The sequence below is a fragment of the Erpetoichthys calabaricus genome, chromosome 10, assembly GCF_900747795.2.
Source record: "Erpetoichthys calabaricus chromosome 10, fErpCal1.3, whole genome shotgun sequence".
Taxonomy (NCBI): Eukaryota; Metazoa; Chordata; class Cladistia; order Polypteriformes; family Polypteridae; genus Erpetoichthys; species Erpetoichthys calabaricus.
In genome coordinates, this window is record NC_041403.2 from 36,001,976 (window position 1) to 36,022,510 (window position 20,535).

The 20,535-nt window shown below is 40.1% G+C and overlaps 1 protein-coding gene across 4 annotated transcripts in view; it reads left to right on the plus strand.

Moving 5' to 3' along the window:
* The window catches only part of LOC114658367 (uncharacterized), a 95,624-nt gene that overhangs the window by 44,165 nt on the left and 30,924 nt on the right, over window positions 1-20,535 (plus strand). For all 4 annotated transcript variants that reach the window (XM_028810452.2, XM_051933095.1, XM_051933094.1 and 1 more), the window contains exons 10-11: window positions 1,855-2,063; window positions 20,332-20,482. In XM_028810452.2, coding sequence (XP_028666285.2) covers window positions 1,855-2,063; window positions 20,332-20,482 — 360 coding nt within the window. The remainder of the gene's footprint in view (window positions 1-1,854; window positions 2,064-20,331; window positions 20,483-20,535) is intronic.

The window sequence follows — 20,535 nt, forward strand, 5'->3', positions numbered from 1 at the left end:
TCGAAGTACTCCCCCCACCGACCCACAACGTCCCGAGTCGAGGTCAGCAGCGCACCATCCCCACCATATACAGTGTTGACACTGCACTGCTTCCCCTTCCTGAGACGCCGGATGGTGGACCAGAATCTCCTCGAAGCCGTCCGAAAGTCATTCTCCATGGCCTCCCCAAACTCCTCCCACGCCCGAGTTTTTGCCTCAGCAACCACCAAAGCCGCATTCTGCTTGGCCTGCTGGTACCTATCAGCTGCCTCCAGGGTCCCACAGGACAAAAGGGTCCTGTAGGACTCCTTCTTCAGCTTGACGGCATCCTTCACCGCCGGTGTCCACCAACGGGTTCGGGGATTGCCGCCACGACAGGCACCGACCACCTTACGGCCACAGCTCCGGTCAGCTGCCTCAACAATAGAGGCACGGAACATGGCCCATTCGGACTCAATGTCCCCCACCTCCCTCGGGATGTGGTCGAAGTTCTGCCGGAGGTGGGAGTTGAAGCTACTTCTGACAGGGGGCTCTGCCAGACGTTCCCAGCAGACCCTCACAACACGTTTGGGTCTACCACGCCTGACCGGCATCCTCCCCCACCATCGAAGCCAACTCACCACCAGGTGGTGATCAGTTGACAGCTCCGCCCCTCTCTTCACCCGAGTGTCCAAGACATGTGGCCGCAAGTCCGACAACACGACCACAAAGTCGATCATCGAACTGAGGCCTAGGGTGTCCTGGTGCCAAGTGCACATATGAACACCCCTATGCTTGAACATGGTGTTCATTATGGACAGTCCGTGACGAGCACAGAAGTCCAATAACAAAACACCACTCGGGTTCAGATCGGGGGGGCCATTCCTCCCAATCACGCCCTTCCAGGTCTCACTGTCATTGCCCACGTGAGCATTGAAGTCTCCCAGCAGAACGAGGGAGTCCCCAGAAGGTATGCCCTCTAGCACCCCCTCCAGGGACTCCAGAAAGGGTGGGTACTCCGAACTGCTGTTCGGTGCATACACACAAACAACAGTTAGGACCCGTCCCCCCACCCGAAGGCGAAGGGAGGCTACCCTCTCGTCCACCGGGGTAAATCCCAATGTGCAGGCTCCAAGTCAGGGGGCAATAAGTACACCCACACCCGCTCGGCGCCTCTCACCGGGGGCAACTGCAGAGTGGTACAGAGTCCAGCCCCTCTCAAGGAGATTGGTTCCAGAGTCCAAGCTGTGCGTCGAGGTGAGTCCGACTATATCTAACCGGAACCTCTCAACCTCACGCACAAGCTCAGGCTCCTTCCCCTTCAGAGAGGTGACATTCCACGTCCCAAGAGCCAGCTTCTGTAGCCGAGGATCGGACCGCCAAGGTCCCCGCCTTCGGCCACCACCCACCTCACACTGCACCCGACCTCCTTGGCCCCTCCCATAGGTGGTGAGCCCATGGGAAGGGGGACCCACGTTGCCTCTTCGGGCTGTGCCCGGCCGAGCCCCATGGGTGCAGGCCCGGCCACCAGGCGCTCGCCATCGAGCCCCACCTCCAGGCCTGGCTCCAGAGTGGGGCCCCGGTGACCCGTGTCCGGGCAAGGGAAAACGCCGTCCAAAATTGTTTTTCATCATAGGAGGTTTGTTTAACCGCTCTTTGTCTCATCCCTCACCTAGGACCAGTTTGCCTTGGGTGGCCCTACCAGGGGCATAAAGCCCCGGACAACAGGGCTCCTAGGATCATTGGGACACACAAACCCCTCCACCACGATAAGGTGGCGGTTAAAGGAAGTGCAAGCACAAGTCACAAAATGTTAACTTCTAGCTACAGTGTTTTTTTCACTTTTTTTGTGTACATAATGACAGAATGTTATGTTTTTCTTTTGTCGTTGCATAGCTTCCCTCTCCTTTCAGAAGAAGCACACTTATCTTCAACCAAATTTTGCAGTCCTGGATCTCCATGCCTGAAGATTGATTTGAGGAACAAACCCGATTCTGTGAGCTTAAATGATGCAATGCAGCTTGCAGATCTTTCTGCTGGTAGCACAATAGACCACTGGACAAACAGTGTTTACAGTGAAAGTAGTGGAGCCAACGGACAGAAAGGTAAAGCACTGCATTGTACTTCATCTGCTCTTTTTGTATCCACTCACTTTGCAGGAGTACATTTGTACATAAGGTAGTTAATAATACTAATAGGAAACTTGACACGTTTGCCAAATAAGCACTACTAAGTGGCTAACCCATCAGGTCAGAGAGATCTTAAGAAGTCTTGTTGCTATCTTTATTTGCTTCATTAGGGCAGTTATAATCAATGAGAGTTATAGGTTTGTGTCTCTCAAAAGGTGGAAAGTTTTGTTTCTATTTAGTAATGAAACGGTGTTATAGTATCCTTTTAATTTTTCAGTTTCTAATAATGCATATTAAGAATGTGTTGTATTATTTTCTTGGGGTTGTTAAAATCAAAATGTAATGAAAACATATTCAAAAAGTTTTTGTTTGTGGACTTTGATAGAATATAATATATTTTAGAATATAAGAGAAGATTAGAAGGACTCTAGTTGTATATGAAGCAAACAAGTCTAGTATTTAACTGTCCAGGGCAGATAAAATGGCACTTTTTGGGGATACCACATATTGTCTTCTTCATTGGGACTGAAAATTTAAAATTGCTACGTCTAAGTGGTAGTTCTCTGGCTAAAGGATCTGGGCTGGTAACTCAAAGGTTGCTGGTTTGAATCCAGGCAGTGAAAGAAGGAATGCTACTCCATTGGGCCCTTGAGCCGGGCCCTTAACCTGCAATTGCTCCACGGGTACTGTACAAATAGATGACCCTGCACTATTACCCTAAAACTATTTGGAGACAAAGTTAGGGTATGTGAAAAATTACTAATACAATAACTTCTATATGGTGAATAAAGTATTAAAAATCTTAAAAAGATTAAAATAAATTGATTAAATGAGAAATTGGAACAATACACAATGTCAGCTTCAATTTCTGGGAATGTCTGCTTACAATTTGAGTTTCAGAATAAAATTTGTTATGTTCCTCAACCCCTCATATTTAAGTAAGTATTATTTTGGGGGAAAAAGTAAGTGAATTAAAGTTGGGGGCAGTGTGATGCCATGGTTGCCGGCAGGCATGAGCCTCTTCCTTCACCTAGGACCTTGAAAGTCATAACGGAGAGGCACAACAACAATTATTGGTGCAAGTATAGTGCAGTGCATCAAAGTCATCAGTAAACAATCCATAAAAACAGTACAGTATTGAAGAATTTAAAATCCAATAAACAATAAATAATATGTCAAAACTAAGGGAAAAATTGCACTTGGAATCCTTTGTTTCCTTGCTTATTGTTCCCCGAGCTCTCTCTCCCATCTCACCCTGCTCACCCATCACATCAGGCATGTACAGCAGAGCTGAGATGCTGGTAAATGCAGTCAACTCTGTTGCTCTTGTCCCTGGAGCGCCATTCTTCTCACTCCAACTCAGACCATTTATATCCTTTGTGAGAGAGGTTGTGTCCTCCATGATCCGCGGAGCGCTAATGAGGGATGGCTGAGTCGACTTGTCTCATGAACATGCAGACCATTCCCCTATTAAGTGCTCTGCAGTTGCCCATTTTGAGCAAACATCGTGGCATCTTCAGCTCTGCCACTTCCAGCTTTGCCTCCTGTTCTTTCATCATTGCCACCATCTCCAAACCATACCACATACCTGGTCTCATTACCAATTTATAGCCATTCCCTTTAACTCTTGCAGGTACATTTCTATCACAAATCACTCTTGCCATTCTTTTCCACCCAGTCCACCTTGCCTGCACCCACTTGTTCACTACAGCAATCTCCTTTGCTCTGAGCTGTTGAACCCAAGTACTTAAATTTGTTTGCCTTCACCACCTCAGCTCTTTGAATTCACATCCTTCCACTACCTTCTGTCTCATTCATGAACATACACCTGTCTTTCTTCTACTGACTCTCACTCCTCTTCTCTCCAGTGCGTTCCTCCACCTGTCCATGTTCGTCTCAACCTACTGTCTGCTCTCACTACAAATGACAATGACATCCACGAACATCATAGTCCACGGAGACTCCTGTATGACCTCATTTGTTAACCTGTCCATCACCATTGCAACTGGGAAAAGGCTCAGAACTGATCCTTGATGTAATCCCACTCTCACTTTGAACCAGGCTGTCATTCCTACCACACACCTCACTGTCCTTGTACATATCCTGCACCACCAGATCTGCCTGTTTCGTCATGGACCCCAGACACGCTCAACCACAGGCAGCACAATGGCATAGTGTTAAAGTAAAGAGGCTCCACGCTCCTGTGTTCATATTCTGGCTTGGGCACTGTTTGTGCAGAGTTGCTACGTTCTGCATTTGTGTGTATGGTTTTCTATTTTTCTGGTTGGTTTTCCTTAAATATTTCAAGATTTGTGGGCTAGGATACTTCATGGTTCTGAATTGGCCCCAGTAGTTGAGAGTGTTGTTGTGTGTAAAGGTCAGCAGTGAGTAGTATGCTTGGTCCCTGTCTATGCCTGATATCCAGCTTGTTTCCAATGCTGCTCTTGCCCATGCAACTCTGAACTGGATTTATTAGTAAGTGAATTTTTCATGTTGTATAAAAAAAGTAAAAATTACATCAAGTATTCACCTGTTTACTTCACTAACATCTTTTAAAATGATTTTCCAAACTTTTGGCAAGGTTGTGTTGTTCCTGACTTTATTGCCCTTCTCTGTAAGAGTAATGCATGCTCAGTCTGATTTTAAAACAAGACTGATTTGGCCTCTGGTCGTGTACGCATTATTGGTTAGGTCAGTTGAGAAGTATGGAGACATTTTTAGCACGTATGCAAACTAGATATTTCTACACTTACCATGTTATTCTGCAACAATAATTTAGGTGCATCACCTATAAAGGCTAGAAGACCTGTGCCAGTGGTGACATTTATGCCAACACACTATTCTGCACATAGCTGAATTTGACACTTTAATCTCTAAATCCATCAGCATAATATGGTGGGAGTTGAAAGGGAGACCTTGTGGTGAAGATTGTTTGGGATCCATGCCAGATCTGAGCAAGTGTAGGCGTTTTGAACAAGGCTAATTGCTCATTTATGTACATGAGTGCAGTTGACAAAGCCATCCATCAATTGGTGCTCTGCAGATCTTTTTTTTAGCGCACCTATACTCACAAGGTTATCAAAAGGGCTGAGTGTGTAGGTCAGAATGTGGGGGGAAAAAAAGAAAGACAAAGGAAGAGAAAACTTTAGAAAATGGGAGAGAAGGACTGGGTGGTCAGCCCAGTGCCATTGAGGTGAGGTAAAGGAGTCTGGGACAGCTGAAGAGCTTGGAGCAGGGGTCATCATGTTGGATCTTTGGAGGTGGCAGGAATAGGGAGGCCAGGCTTGAAGTGTCCCAACTGGTACTGATGGAGGTGGATGGGATGGGAGTTGGGTGGTGGACTGCATCTGTCTGTGTCTCAGACTCAATGATTACAGATGTGTGGGTGATCAGGGGAGACTAGGAGCAAGATGCAAGAAAATTGATCCTCACTTGTGTTTTATGTCTAGTTTAAGCTTTTTATTCATAGGATTTATTTATTGTTTTTTTTTAATCTTCCAGCACTGCACTGTTTTTTAAGGACAATTATCTATTGAATGAACTGCACTTTTTAGACATGATTTGCATTCTTTTTAATAAATGCACCTTGCACTTCTGCACCAATAACTTGTTTGTTTGCTTCCTCACTTGCCCAAGTCCATCCTTTGTTATGAACACTGAAGTCCCAGGTAACGGAAGGAGCACATGACTGCACTCATGCTAGGCATCACAAGCCTTTTTGAAATCTTCCTGGAAGATCAATAGCAAATCATACTGGTTGATGGCTTTCTGGCATTGTACCACTGGGTTCAGGTATTTTTGGGAAACTCAACCTTTATATGATTAACAAGATTGTAAATTAGATTTAACTGCTGTGATGTACAACATTCTTCAATATTTTGTGTGTTCTTCAATTTTGTGGGTGGCTTGAGAACACGGTGGCATATAAAAAAACTTTCACGACTTGAAGGGAATACAAGTCCATAGTGAAGGGAATATTAAAGCAGTACTTACAATTATAATTACCATCATTTTCTTAACTTGAATTGATGGATGGTCTGTTATCTATTAAAGGAAACCAGTCAGAAAATCAGTTTACAAGATGTTAACACCAGTACTAAGCACACATCAGTGGGCACTATACCAGCCAACCCATCTACAGATCGTCAGGCGGTAGACTTCTCAGTATACAGTGCATCCGGAAAGTATTCACAGCGCATCACTTTTTCCACATTTTGTTATTTTACAGCCTTATTCCAAAATGGATTAAATTCATTTTTTTCCTCAGAATTCTACACACAACACCCCATAATAACAACATGAAAAAGTTTACTTCAGGTTTTTGCAAATTTATTAAAAATAAAAAAATTGAGAAAGCACATATACATAAGTATTCACAGCCTTTGCCATGAAGCTCAAAATTGAGCTCAGGTGCATCCTGTTTCCCCTGATCATCCTTGAGATGTTTCTGCAGCTTAATTGGAGTCCACCTGTGGTAAATTCAGTTGATTGGACATGATTTGGAAAGGCACACACCTGTCTATATAAGGTCCCACAGTTGACAGTTCATGTCAGAGCACAAACCAAGCATGAAGTCAAAGGAATTGTCTGTAGACCTCCGAGACAGGATTGTCTCGAGGTACAAATCTGGGGAAGGTTACAGAAACATTTCTGCTGCTTTGAAGGTCCCAATGAGCACAGTGGCCTCCATCATCTGTAAGTAGAAGAAGTTCGAAACCACCAGGACTCTTCCTGGAGCTGGCCGGCCATCTAAACTGAGTGATCAGGGGAGAAGGGCATTAGTCTGGGAGGTGACCAAGAACCCGATGGTCACTCTGTCAGAGGTCCTCTGTGGAGAGAGGAGAACCTTCCAGAAGGACAACCATCTCTGCAGCAATCCACCAATCAGGCCTGTATGGTTGAGTGGCCAGACGGAAGCCACTCTTTAGTGAAAGGCACATGGCAGCCCGCCTGGAGTTTGCCAAAAGGCACCTGAAGGACTCACAGACCATGAGAAAGAAAATTCTCTGGTCTGATGAGACAAAGATTGAACTCTTTGGTGTGAATGCCAGGGGTCACATTTGGGGGAAACCTGGCACCATTCCTGCAGTGAAGTATGGTGGTGGCAGCGTCATGCTGTGGGGATGTTTTTCAGTGGCAGGAACTGGGAGACTAGTCAGGATAAAGGGAAAGATGACTGCAGCAATGTACAGAGACATCCTGGATGAAAACCTGCTCCAGAGCGCTCTTGACCTCAGACTGTGGCGATGGTTCATCTTTCAGCAGGACAACGACCCTAAGCACACAGCCAAGATATCAAAGGAGTGGCTTCAGGACAACTCTTTGAATGTCCTTGAGTGGCCCAGCCAGAGCCCAGACTTGAATCCGATTGAACATCTCTGGAGAGATCTTAAAATGGCTGTGCATCGACGCTTTCCATCCAACCTGATGGAGCTTGAGAGGTGCTGCAAAGAGGAATGGGTGAAACTGGCCAAGAATAGGTGTGCCAAGCTTGTGGCATCATATTCAAAAAGATTTGAGGCTGTAATTGCTGCCAAAGGTGAATCGACAAAGTATTGAGCAAAGGCTGTGAATACTTATATGTACATGTGATTTCTCAGTTTTTTTATTTTTAATAAATTAGCAAAAATCTCAGGTAAACTTTTTTCACGTTGTCATTATGGGGTGTTGTGTGTAGAATTCTGAGGAAAAAAATGAATTTAATCCATTTTGGAATAAGGCTGTAACATAACAAAATGTGGAAAAAGTGATGTGCTATATACAATAGTTTACAATTTGGATATGATTTATTTATATTTCTTATCTATACTAAAAAAAGGCAAAGCCCTCACTGACTGACTGACTGACTCACTCACTCACTCATCACTAATTCTCCAACTTCCCGTGTAGGTGGAAGGCTGAAATTTGGCAAGCTCATTCCTTACAGCTTACTTACAAAAGTTAGGCAGGTTTCATTTCGAAATTCTACGCGTAATGGTCATAACTGGAACTTGTTTTTTGTCCATATACTCTAATGGAGGAGGCGGAGTCACGTATCGTGTCATCACGCCTCCTACGTAATCACGTGAACTGAAAACAAGGAAGAGATTTACAGCACGAGTCAAACGCGGGAACGAAGGTAAATGATGTTAACTGTTGAGTGTCTTTTAATACTGTGTAAGCATACATATTAACACGTGCAATTAAACGTGTGCATTTACGGGGTGATTTCTCAGGCTTAAAAGCTCGCCTTTTATTAAAAAGGTAAATGCAAACTGTTTTCATTCTGAAGGGCACAAACCACGTTAGATTTCAGCCGTTAAACGCGCAAAAATGTCGGTACACCAGATAAATAAGCGCAACATATTATCAGTTGTATTGTATGCTTACAATACATATAGAAATGTGTTAATCGTTAACTAATATTATGGGATGGTGTTTTTCGACTTGCGCCTTGATTTAAACGATTGCATGTCTTGGTGGGTTTGCGTAGCTTATTGTCAAAATCTTTACACCTCTTTTTAAGACTTAATTTTAAAAGGTTTTCTTTTCTTCTTAATAAAAATTTAAAAGCAGTACTTCGCCGGTGCGAAGCGCTCACTTCACTCCCTTACGGGAATCGAATCTCGGACGTCAGCGCTAGAGGCGAAGCCTCTAAAATTGCGCCACGGCGTGTGGTTTGTTTATTTGACAGCATGTAGATCGGGGTAATTACATTCACGGCATTTGTAGTCTGATTCACAATCTGATTGTATGGGTGGTTACCTACCAGGGAACGCTTATGGTTAGCCAGCAAGTCAGCCCGAAGTGATCACTCGAGTGAAGGCAGCTTCACAAAAAAACAGATCCTTAACAAATTGTTATTGGTATATTTTCCCTCAATTTAAAAAGGTTTTCTTTTCTTCTTAATAAAAATTTAAAAGCAGTACTTCGCTGGTGCGAAGTGCGGGGATTTGAGCGACTGACGCATACAGACATATTCATGAGTGCAGGTACTTTGGAAAGAAAGCACCGTGTAAACCTAAAGTTTAAATTATGTTCATAGACCTACAAAAGGTTGCCATTGATTTCAGGCAAGATTGCTTTTCTCCTGTACAACTATACGTTGCATTCTCAAGAGTGTGCTTGCACGGCTTGGTCATATTACAACCGGAGTGCTGAACTAACAACGTGGTATACAAACAGAACTATAACAATCGTAATAAACGAACAAAAAAACAGCGGACAACCCGTGGATTAAATAAAAAGGCTGCTTCCGTTGGCGAAGCAACGAAAAAGGAAGACCTTATATGGCGTTTGTTTATAAAACAGCGGAGAGGCTGTGTGAAGTCAGCTTCACAAAAAAACAGATCCTTAACAAATTGTTATTGGTATATTTTCCCTCAATTTAAAAAGGTTTTCTTTTCTTCTTAATAAAAATTTAAAAGCAGTACTTCGCCGGTGCGAAGCGCGTGGATTTGAGCGACTGACGCATACAGACATATTCATGAGTGCAAGTACTTCAGAAAGAAAGCACCGTGTAAACCTAAAGTTTAAATTAAGTTCATAGACCTACAAAAGGTTGCCATTGATTTGAGGCAAGATTGCTTTTCTCCTGTACAACTATACGTTGCATACTTAACAGTAAGCTTGCACGGCTTGGTCATATTACAACCGGAGTGCTGAACTGACAACGTGGTATACAAACAGAACTATAACAATCGTAAAAAAAGAAAAAAAAAAAGCGAAGAACCCTTGAATTTAATAAAAAGGCTCCTTCCTTGGCGAAGCAAGGAAAAAGGAAGACCTTATATGGCGTTCGTTTATAAAACAGCGGAAAAGCTGTGTTAAGGCTACTTCACAAAAAAAACAGATCCTTAACAAATTGTTATTGGTATATTTTCCCTCAATTTGAAAAGGTTTTCTTCTTAATAAAAATTTAAAAGCAGTACTTCGCGGGGATTTAGATATAGATATAGATATAGATATATCCATCCATCCATCCATCCATCCATTTTCCAACCCGCTGAATCCGAACACAGGGTCACGGGATATAGATATATATATATATATATATATAATATATATATATAGATCTATATATATATATATATATAGATAGATATAGATGTATATAGAGATATCTATACTAATTAATAAAAGGCAAAGCCCTCACTGACTCACTGACTGACTGACTGACTCACTCACTCATCACTAATTGTCCAACTTCCCGTGTAGGTGGAAGGCTAAAATTTGGCAGGCTGATTCTTTACAGCTTACTTACAAAAGTTAGGCAGGTTTCATTTCGAAATTCAACGCGTAATGGTCATAACTGGAACCTCATTTTTGACAATATACTCTAATGGACGGCAGCTTGATGGCCGTGGGAGGTGGAGTTGAATGTCACGTCATCACGCCTCCCACGTAATCACGTGAAAAGACTGTGAACTCAGTACGAAGAAATGAAGGAAGAGCCGCAAACAGCGAAGAACAAAAAATTAATTAAACAATTGAGAAGGGAGCGAGTGAAGCATACAAGCATCTTCATAAGGGAAACAAAGCACGGTGTAAAACGTAAGTTTAAATTAAGTTTATTGAAACGCTCCCGTTGCGGATTGCAGTAACATATTCGCGAGATAAAAGAATGCAGTAGGGAGAAATGAAGGAAGAGCCGCAAACAGCGAAGAACAAAAAATTCATTAAACAATTGAGAAGGGAGCGAAACAATAAGAAGCCAGCATTCATTAAACAATTGAGAAGGGAGCGAAACAATAAGAAGCCAGCAAGTGAAGCATACAAGCATGTTAATAAGGGAAACAAAGCACGGTGTAAAACGTAAGTTTAAATTAAGTTTATAGAAACGCTCCCGCTGCGGATTGCAATAACATATTCGCGAGATAAAAGTTTAATGAGAAGACACGAGGTATAAACGAACCACACGCCGTAGCGCAACGTTAGGGGCAACAGTTTCAACCATTCTATGATCTGCTTCTCGCAACTGAAAGACGGCACATGGCGGATGTTAGCCGACTTGCTGACCGCAATGTTAGGGGCTTCAACTCTGGCGCTGACAATAGAGATTCGATTCCTGAGAGGGGATGAAGTAAGTGTGTATGCCTGATGAGCCCAGAATTAGGGAGAAACACGTGTCGCATACTCTTTGCATTATTTGAAAGTAAACTATTAAAACCATTCTATGATCAGCTTCTGGGAACAGAAAGAGGGCACGTGGCGGATGTAAGGCGACTTCCTGACAAACCACAAGCGTTACCTGGCAGGTAACCACCCATACAGTCAGATTGTGATTCAGAAAACGAATGCCATGAATGTAATTACCACGATCTACATACTGTCAATTAAACGAAACACGCCGTAGCGCGACAGCTGTGAAAAGCGAGGTTCAGAAAAAAACAGATCCTTAACAAATTGTTATTGGTATACTGTATTTTCGATCCGTTTAAAAAAGTTTTCTTTTCTTAAAAAAATTAAAAGCAGTACTTCGCCGCAACGAAGCGCGAGAATTTGGCTATATATATCTGCTTCTCACAATTAAAAGAGGGCACGTGGCAGATTTTAGACGACTTCATGACCAAACATAACTGTTACCTGCCAGGTGGGGTTACCACTTTTAATACAAAAAAATAAGGGACGCATACTGCAGCGGGTGCCACATCCCAGTGCCAACACTTTGCAGACTCTACTTAAAAGACCCGCCCTCCTCACTGGACAGTTAAAAAGACCAATCAAACTAACGATGACGTCAAGTATTACCCAATCAAAAGTACGAAAGGAGGCATCTTCATAAAATGCGTGTGGGATGATTTGCATGAGACGCTGCTTTAAAAAAAATGATAAAAAAAATACGGGATAAATCCCGTCCCGTATTGATTCAAAACGGGACGCGCAATTTCATTCTCAAATATGGGACGATTCCGTATTTTAAAGGACGGGTGGCAACCCTACAGTGCCAGGTAACCACCCATACAATCAGATTGTGATTCAGACTAGGAATGCAATGAATGTAATTACCCCGATCTACATACAACGCGAAAGTCTTGCAACATTCAAAGATGATGGTTTGGGATAAGTACACCATACAACATAAAAGAGCTTATGAAGCCTTGAACCGAAAAGAGCAAGATCTCAGAGATCGTAAAAAAAAAATAGGAGGTAATGTCGTTTTACTCGCTGTAGATTTTAGTCAAACATTACCAGTTATTCCACGAGGGAGACCAGCAGATGAACTCAATGCTTGTTTAAAATCCATGCTTCTCCCACGCTCTGTTATATGTCGCGTGTTCTCGGGTAGGTGCACCAAAAAATGTATACATTTAAGCATGTAATGGGCAAACAAAAAATGAGGTATACCCGAAGGCATTGCAGTAGTACTTAATGTAACTTTACTTCTTAAATGTTAATGTTTTACTGTTTAATAATTTATACGCTTCTTATATGTTGTTCAAATTCTTTTATCAAAATACCAGTGACAGCGCAATGCACGATAACATGGAGTGAATACACCATACGCATCCGCCCACGGCCGCCCTGGTGTGCGCAGATAGGAGTTGATTCTACAATAAAATAAAATAAAGATAAAAACTCAGGATTGTTTCCTGCCTTGTGCCCTGTGTTGGCTGGGATTGGCTCCAGCAGACCCCCGTGACCCTGTGTTCGGATTCAGCGGGTTGGAAAATAGATGGATGGATGGATGGATTTTACTGTTTAATAATTTATATTTATATGAAATGTGCTTCTTATATATTACTTCATATTCTCATATGATAATGATGTTAATGTTGTTTATATTGATTTCTATGTTATTGAAACTGCATGTATGTGTGTATATGTATGTATGTATATATATATATATATATATATATATATATATATATATATTTATATAATATATGTGTATGTGTGTATATATATATATATATATATATATATATATATATATATATACTAGCAAAATACCCGCGCTTCGCAGCGGACAAGTAGTGTGTTAGAGGTTATGAAAAAAAAAAAGGAAACATTTTAAAAATAACGTAACATGATTGTCAATGTAATTGTGTTGTCATTGTTATGAGTACTGCTGTCATATATATATACATATACACATACACATATATTATATATATATATATATATATATATATATATATATATGACGGCAACACTCATAACAATGACAACACAATTACATTGACAATCATGTTACGTTATTTTTAAAATGTTTCCTTTTCTTTTTCATAACCTCTTTAACACATTACTTCTCCGCTGCGAACCGCGGGTATTTTGCTATTTATCTATATATATAAAGGAGAGTTGGGATCCGAGAGACTGTGTTTGTGTGTTTGTGGAGGGATGGAGAGTTAAGGCGGGTGTTGGAGTCACGTGATCATCTCCCCTCCCATTCACCTCATTTCATTCACTTCATTTCGCTCCGAGCTGAGCTCCACAGCTGGTGCGGTCTTGCTGTTCTTCATTTGCTTTTCACATGGCCAAGTATACGTTGCATGCTCAAGAGTAAGCTCAGCGCACAACTTGGTCATATTACAACCGGAGGGGCGAACTGACAACATGGTATACAAAGAGATCCTTAACAAATAATTATTGGTATAATTTCCCTCAGTTTATTATTTAAAATTTTAAAGCAGTACTTCGTCGCTGCAAAGCGCGGGCATTTTGCTATATATATATATATATATATAGATATAGATATATATAGATATAGATATATATATATATATATATATATATATATAGATATATATATATATATATATATATATATATATAGATATATATAGATAGATATATATATATATATATATATATATATTATATATATAGATATAGATATATATATAGATATAGATATATAGATATATATGTATGTATGTGAATGTATGTATGTATATATGTATGTCTATATTTATATCTATATATATATATATATATATATATATATATATATATATATATATATATATATATATAGATATATATGTATATATATATAGATATATATATATATGTAGATATGTAAATTTGTATATGTGTATATATATATATATATATATATATATATATGTATATGTATATAATATATATATGTATATGTATATATATGTATATGTAGATATGTGTATATGTAGATATGTATATATATGTATATATGTTTATGTATATATATATGTTTACATAACCTCTTTAACACACTACTTCTCCGCTGCGAAGCGCGGGTATTTTGCTAGTCCAGTATTACTCATCTGAAAGTACATTATGTTGTTTTCACTGTAGCATTTTATCCTTAAATACATTCATTTGTTTACTACCCATCAATCTCTCACAGTCAAGTATTTTATTTCCAGGTAGCTTATATTGTAGTAAGCGTAAATGAATCATTTGGCATTTTTACTTAAGCTGATGATATGCTTCAGTATTGTGTAAAGTTTGCCTATTTTGCCACTTGATCAGTTTTCAAACTGAACATTATATCTGCAGCTTTATGTCAATAGCACCATAGTAAACAAAGTGATTATCCTGGATTCATTTATGCCAGTGGCAGGTATATCTCTTGTCCAAACTGTCATCTTCTGGGGCCCAGGCTATTTTGATAATGTTAAAGCATTTATGGACTCTGCTGCTGCAGATTCTGATCTTGGTTTTAAATGCAGTTGCATATTATCCATAATGAATTCCAAGAGGTATTAAAAAACATCTGAACACAGACTACCAAGTCTTGGAACATTCTTATTTAGGTATCTGCTGCCCCCTACAGCCACCTGTAATAGACTAAATTTAACCAAGCATAAAAAATAGTATTTTTAGATTTTTTCCTAGTTTATATAAAATATTCAATCATTGCATTGTTGAAGCCCATTGATGAAATACAACTGCTTAGTGAGGACAAAATTTTCAAAGAGAGCTCTGCAGTGAAGTGTGATGGTGGTTGTAGCGTTATGTTGTGGGACTGCTTTACATCAGCAGATGCTGGGTATCTGGTTTAAATAGACTGGAGAAAGAATAGAAGATCAGAAGGCTGTTGTGAGCACTCTGATGTCTTCAAGAATGGGCAGTCTTCCAGTGAGCAAGCCTCAGAACTGCAGGTGACAGTGCCCCCTCTCTTTTTGTGCTGATACATTGTAAAGATTCTAAAATCCCTGAAGATGTCCCTAAGCACACACATATATATATATATAGATTCGGGAAACATATATATATACAGGACAAATCCCATTATAGTGAATGCTGAAGTAACAAAGTTTTCAGAATAAAAATACAATATCATTTTTAACCAATTTCATTTTAATAAAATGTAAATTTATGTAAAGCGGACATTTTTTTTCAGACAAAAATGGCCACCAAAGATACTAATGTGATGCAAAAAATACATACCTAATGCTACACCCACACTATCTCCAAGTCTCAGGAACCCTGAAACAGGCTGTCTCTTTCTTGTTAGATCAAAAGAAAGTGACAGTCTGTTATGAAATTTCCAGTCTTGGGCAGTCTTGGTGATACAGTGTAGGCACAACATCATCCAAGTATAGCCAAATTCTGTACTGAGTACTGTTTTGAGTTTCATGGTTCTTCTCAAAGTTTTCTTGGCAATGAAAAAAAAAAAGTAAAAGACGGCATCAGTTTAAAGAAAAATTAACAATCCTGGAAAAAGTTGATTCCAGATTGAAGAAAAATGAGATGGTGAAAGTATTTGGAATCACACCTTCAATGCTGTCAACAATTAAAAACAAAAGTTACATCTCATTTTCATTCTGTGTTCATTACCTGCATTTCTGTGCAAAAAAAAAAGTTACATCTAACATTGCATTTTCAAATAAAGTATTTTTGCAGTTTAAGAAGCTCTGTGTTTTATACAGTTTTGTCAATTTTTAGTCACAGAGTTGCATGAGAGATAGTAAGGTGAGTGCAGGTTTCCAAAGAAAATACGGGTATTTTATTACTGTATAAAGGAGGCAGGTAGAGTCTCAAAGCTTCATTCGAAATAGGAGCTGTTACTTCAGTAATTAACCACATGAGATAGGAGCTGTGACATGGGGGTAATCATACTACTTTAGCTCCCATCCTCTGAATGAACGCTGTGGCAGACCAGGAGAGTGTTAGGAAAAGCAGGTCAAAGCCCAGTCTTAAATGTTCTAAACATCGTGCAGCACACTACATGGTATGCCTGATCCTGCACAGGACAACCAAGCCCTTTGCCTTCGGTTTATTGTTTACTAGACGCAGCTGAACAACTCCAGGGCTGTCCTTCCTCCACTACCATTAGAGATGGCGAATTGCCAGCAACCCCAGTCACAATAGTATACTGTATGTATTTTCCCCATATTCGTTATAGCAAAATTTCTGTTGTAACGAAATATTTTTATAGTCCCATGAATTTCATTACAACAGTATATACACACAGTGGATTCACAAAGTATTGTGATCCCTTTAATTTCTGCAGTTTATTGTGTTGTACATTTAATTTAAAATGGATACATTTGCTGTTTTTGCACATCGCTCTACATTCAGTAACCCATAATGACAAAGTGATAACGTTTTCAGAAAGGTTTGCAAATTTCAGACTTTTTACTGTGGCCCTCCAAATTGTGGTCAGGTGCATCCTGTTTGCTTTTATATTCTTGAGATATGCCTAGAATGTGATTGGAGTTGATCTCTTTGATTTAACGTTGTTTACAAAGGTCCACACCCATGTATATAAGGTCCTACAAATTACACTGTATGTTAAGACAAATACCAAGCCATGAACACCAAAACTCTCTGTAGGCCACCTGCAATAAAACTGTGTGAAGCATAGATCAGGGCCAAGAGTATAAAACTGTCTCTAAAATTTTGAGTGTTCCCATGGACACAGTAGCCTCAGTAATTGTTAAATGGAAAAAAGTTTTTAATTCATCAAGACTCCTAGAGTTGGTTGTTGGGCCAAATTAAGTAACCTCACAAGAGGAGTCAGGAAGGTGACAGATCCTCTTCTGAGATAGAACTTGTTGGGAGGACAACCATTTCAGCAGTATTCCCTTAATCAGGTGGATTCGCTGGACTGATGACGCAAAGCTGAACTATTTGGGCATACCTCCAAGCATTAAGCATGGTGAAGACCAGGAACCACTCATCACCTGAACGATAAAATCACTGTGGTAGGTAGCCTCATGGTGTTGGGGTACTTCTCATTGACAGGGAGACTGGACAGAAGTAAAGGAAGGATGAATGTAGCAAAGTACTGTGAGGCCCATAATGAAAACCTACTCCAGGATGTGCATGACCTCAGACTGGGGGTGATGGTTCACCCTTCAGCATGATAATGACCTGAAGCCTATAGCCAAGAAAATGCAGGAGTGGATTCTGGACAAGTCTCTGACTGACTTTGAGTGATCCAGCCAAAGCCCAGATTTAAACCCCATAGAACATCTGTGGAAAGACCTGAAGAAGGCAGCTTCCCGTTCAATCTTTCAGTCTAATGGAGCTTGAAAAGATCTGCTAGGAAGAATGGGATAAAGTGCCCAAATCGGCCCAGGCGGGCAACACTATACCTGTAATTGCTTCCAAAGTGGTTTCTAAAAAGTACTGAATTAAGGGTCTGTATGTTGATATGAACCTGGGTTCGCTTCCCGGGTCCTCCCTGCGTGGCGTTTGCATGTTCTCCCCATGTCTACGTGGGTTTCCTCCGGGCGCTCCGGTTTCCTCCCATAGTCCAAAGACATGCAGGTTAGGTGGATTGGCGATTCTAAATTGGCCCTAGTGTGTGCTTGGTGTGTGGGTGTGTTTGTGTGTGTCCTGCGGTGGGTTGGCACCCTGCCCAGGATTGGTTACTGCCTTGTGCCCTGTGTTGGCTGGGATTGGCTCCAGCAGACCCCCGTGACCCTGTGTTCGGATTCAGCAGGTTGGAAAATGGATGGATGGATGTTGATATGAATTGTGATTTTTTTAATGAATTTGCAAACCTTTCTGAAAATATGTCATTAATTTGTCATTACAGGTTTTGACTGTAGATTAATGAGCAAAAACAGCAAATTTATAAATTTAAATTTAAATCTACCTCACAATAAGGTGTGAAGGGGTTTGAATACTTTTCTGAATCTACTCTGTGTGTGTGTATGTATGTGTGTGCATATACTGTATATATGTGTAAATATATATATGTGTAAAATATATATATGTGTGTGTGTGTGTGTATATATAAAATACATATACACATTATTATACATCTGTATATAAACCACATATTGTTGATTGACTGACAAGAGGTTCTTGGCTATTTGCAGACACCATAAGGAACAATGTTTTTTTACTAATGGAATAATCTCTTGGCCCTGAGGTTTAGAAAAATCCAACCTCGTGGAAAAGTTAATTTAACTGTGAGAAACAATCGGAGAAAATGTGGCAGTGTTTAGAATTTAATACCTGGAAAGTATGATATTAATGCCAGTCTAGAGGGGTTGCAGACAAGAACAGATGGTAGCATGCCCAACTATAAGTTCTAAACTGAGGTTGCTTCAGGACAGCTTACCTCTATAGACAGCACAGGACGCTTGTAATCAGGTTTTGATATTATCAAAAATGATTACAAATCATTCAAATGTTGATTTTTAAGTTGATGTGAGTCTAACTCTGTACTGTTATTTGAGCCTAAAAGCAGGATCGCCTCATCATATTATGGACTTGAAAAAAATTTGATAATGTGTGTACAGACCACAAACAGTAGAAGTTTTTAATAATCTTTATTCATTCAAACAAGCCATCCTAAATTGTCCTCTATCTCTCCACCATATTCTCAACAAGAGAATAATCTGTATTAGCGAGGAGGGTCCATATGTAGACCTCTGCAATCTACAATTATCTTTTTTTTTTTTTTCTTTTTCATTTCCACCGTAATTTTCTTTACGTACATGCACACCTGATCCTACATGTGAACTTAACATCCACATTCAGGTGGTCAATGGTGTTAGCTATTTAAAAAAATGAAAGATTTTAATTTGGCAAAAAAAATTTAATGTAGCGTAATCAGTGCTGGTCAGATTTATTGTCACGTGTATACACAATATAGTTCATTTATTATCAAAATGCTTGAATAATACACCTCCCCTCTCTGGTTGTGCAAAATGTGCTACAAATGATATGTAAAATCAGAGTATTGAGAGGTGCCCCCCTATTCCCATTGGTTTCAGAGTCTTGTTAGCACTGCATGCTTTTGTACATGTAGTAGTGCTCAGCATTTTATGATGTTTTTGGAATTCAGTTAACTGCAACTTTTAATAAGTTTCAGCCTTAAATGTGTTACTAATTCCAAGTGCAAGTAAGCCTGCCGCTAAAAAGGCCAGTAAGATGATGACTTTTCTTCATATCTGTAGACCATAATTATCACATGAGCAAGTCCACTATTTGCTATAATTATAATAAAGGAAAACAAGTTAAACTTTTGCTGCTGTACAAAAGCTTGTGAAAATGGATTGTCAAGTTTGTGGTAAGGCTCACATGAAAATGGAATCCGCCCAATATACTAAGACTGAACATGCAGTAAGAAAACAAATCAGTCACAAAATACCATGAACACCCTGCCCCTTTCCAAACCAGCTTAATCCTGAACACTATAATGATAAGGATCTGGTTGGAAAGTGACATCCTTTACATCTTCTACAACTCTGTGATGCCCGTGGTGTGCCGGGCTGGTAACATCACTTCAAGAGAGGCCCATCAAATCAACGCGTTGATTAAAAGGGCAAGCTCAGTTATGGGACGCAATCTGACCCCCTGGAAGTTGTAGCAAACTGAGAAAATTAAAACAAAACTGAGTGCCAATATGAACAATGCTACACAACCTCTCTGTTAAACACTAACACTGTGGACTTCAAACCACTGAATTGTTCAGCAGAAGTGTGTTAAGAAACACCACGGGGTCTCCTTTATACCAACAGCAATATGTCTGGATAATGCCAAGTCAGAATATTTTCTTTCCTTTTAATTTTCTTCTTTGTTCAGATCAAAGTGTGTGTGTATATTTATTTATTTATCTACATACCTACCTATTTATGTATTTTTTATTTAAAGAGCTTCTATAAAAAAAAGCCATATTTCCCACTGGGGACAAATAAAGTGTCTATACTGAGTAATCAATCTGTGAAACATGAAAATAAGGTACGTTCTAGAAGCCCTTTCCTAACCATGCCTCTGCTTTCTATTACAGGTAAGCTATGGGGAACTCAGCTAACTGTCCAGAAAGTTTTATTTTGTTGTGACTAATATTAGAGTCTTTCCATTTCATAAGGTGCTGCACATCCCTCCAGTTTGGTCACCGCAGGAAATTTGGACAATCATGTTTTGTTACCTAGACAACACAGTTGCGGACCTTTTGTCTCCATGCTGAGGGGTCTAACTTCTCCAATTAAAAGTCCTTCTCAGCTATGGTGTCATCACAAGTAAGTCAAGTTCAAAACCTAAGTATTAACAGTGGATACAAAGATTAAAAGTT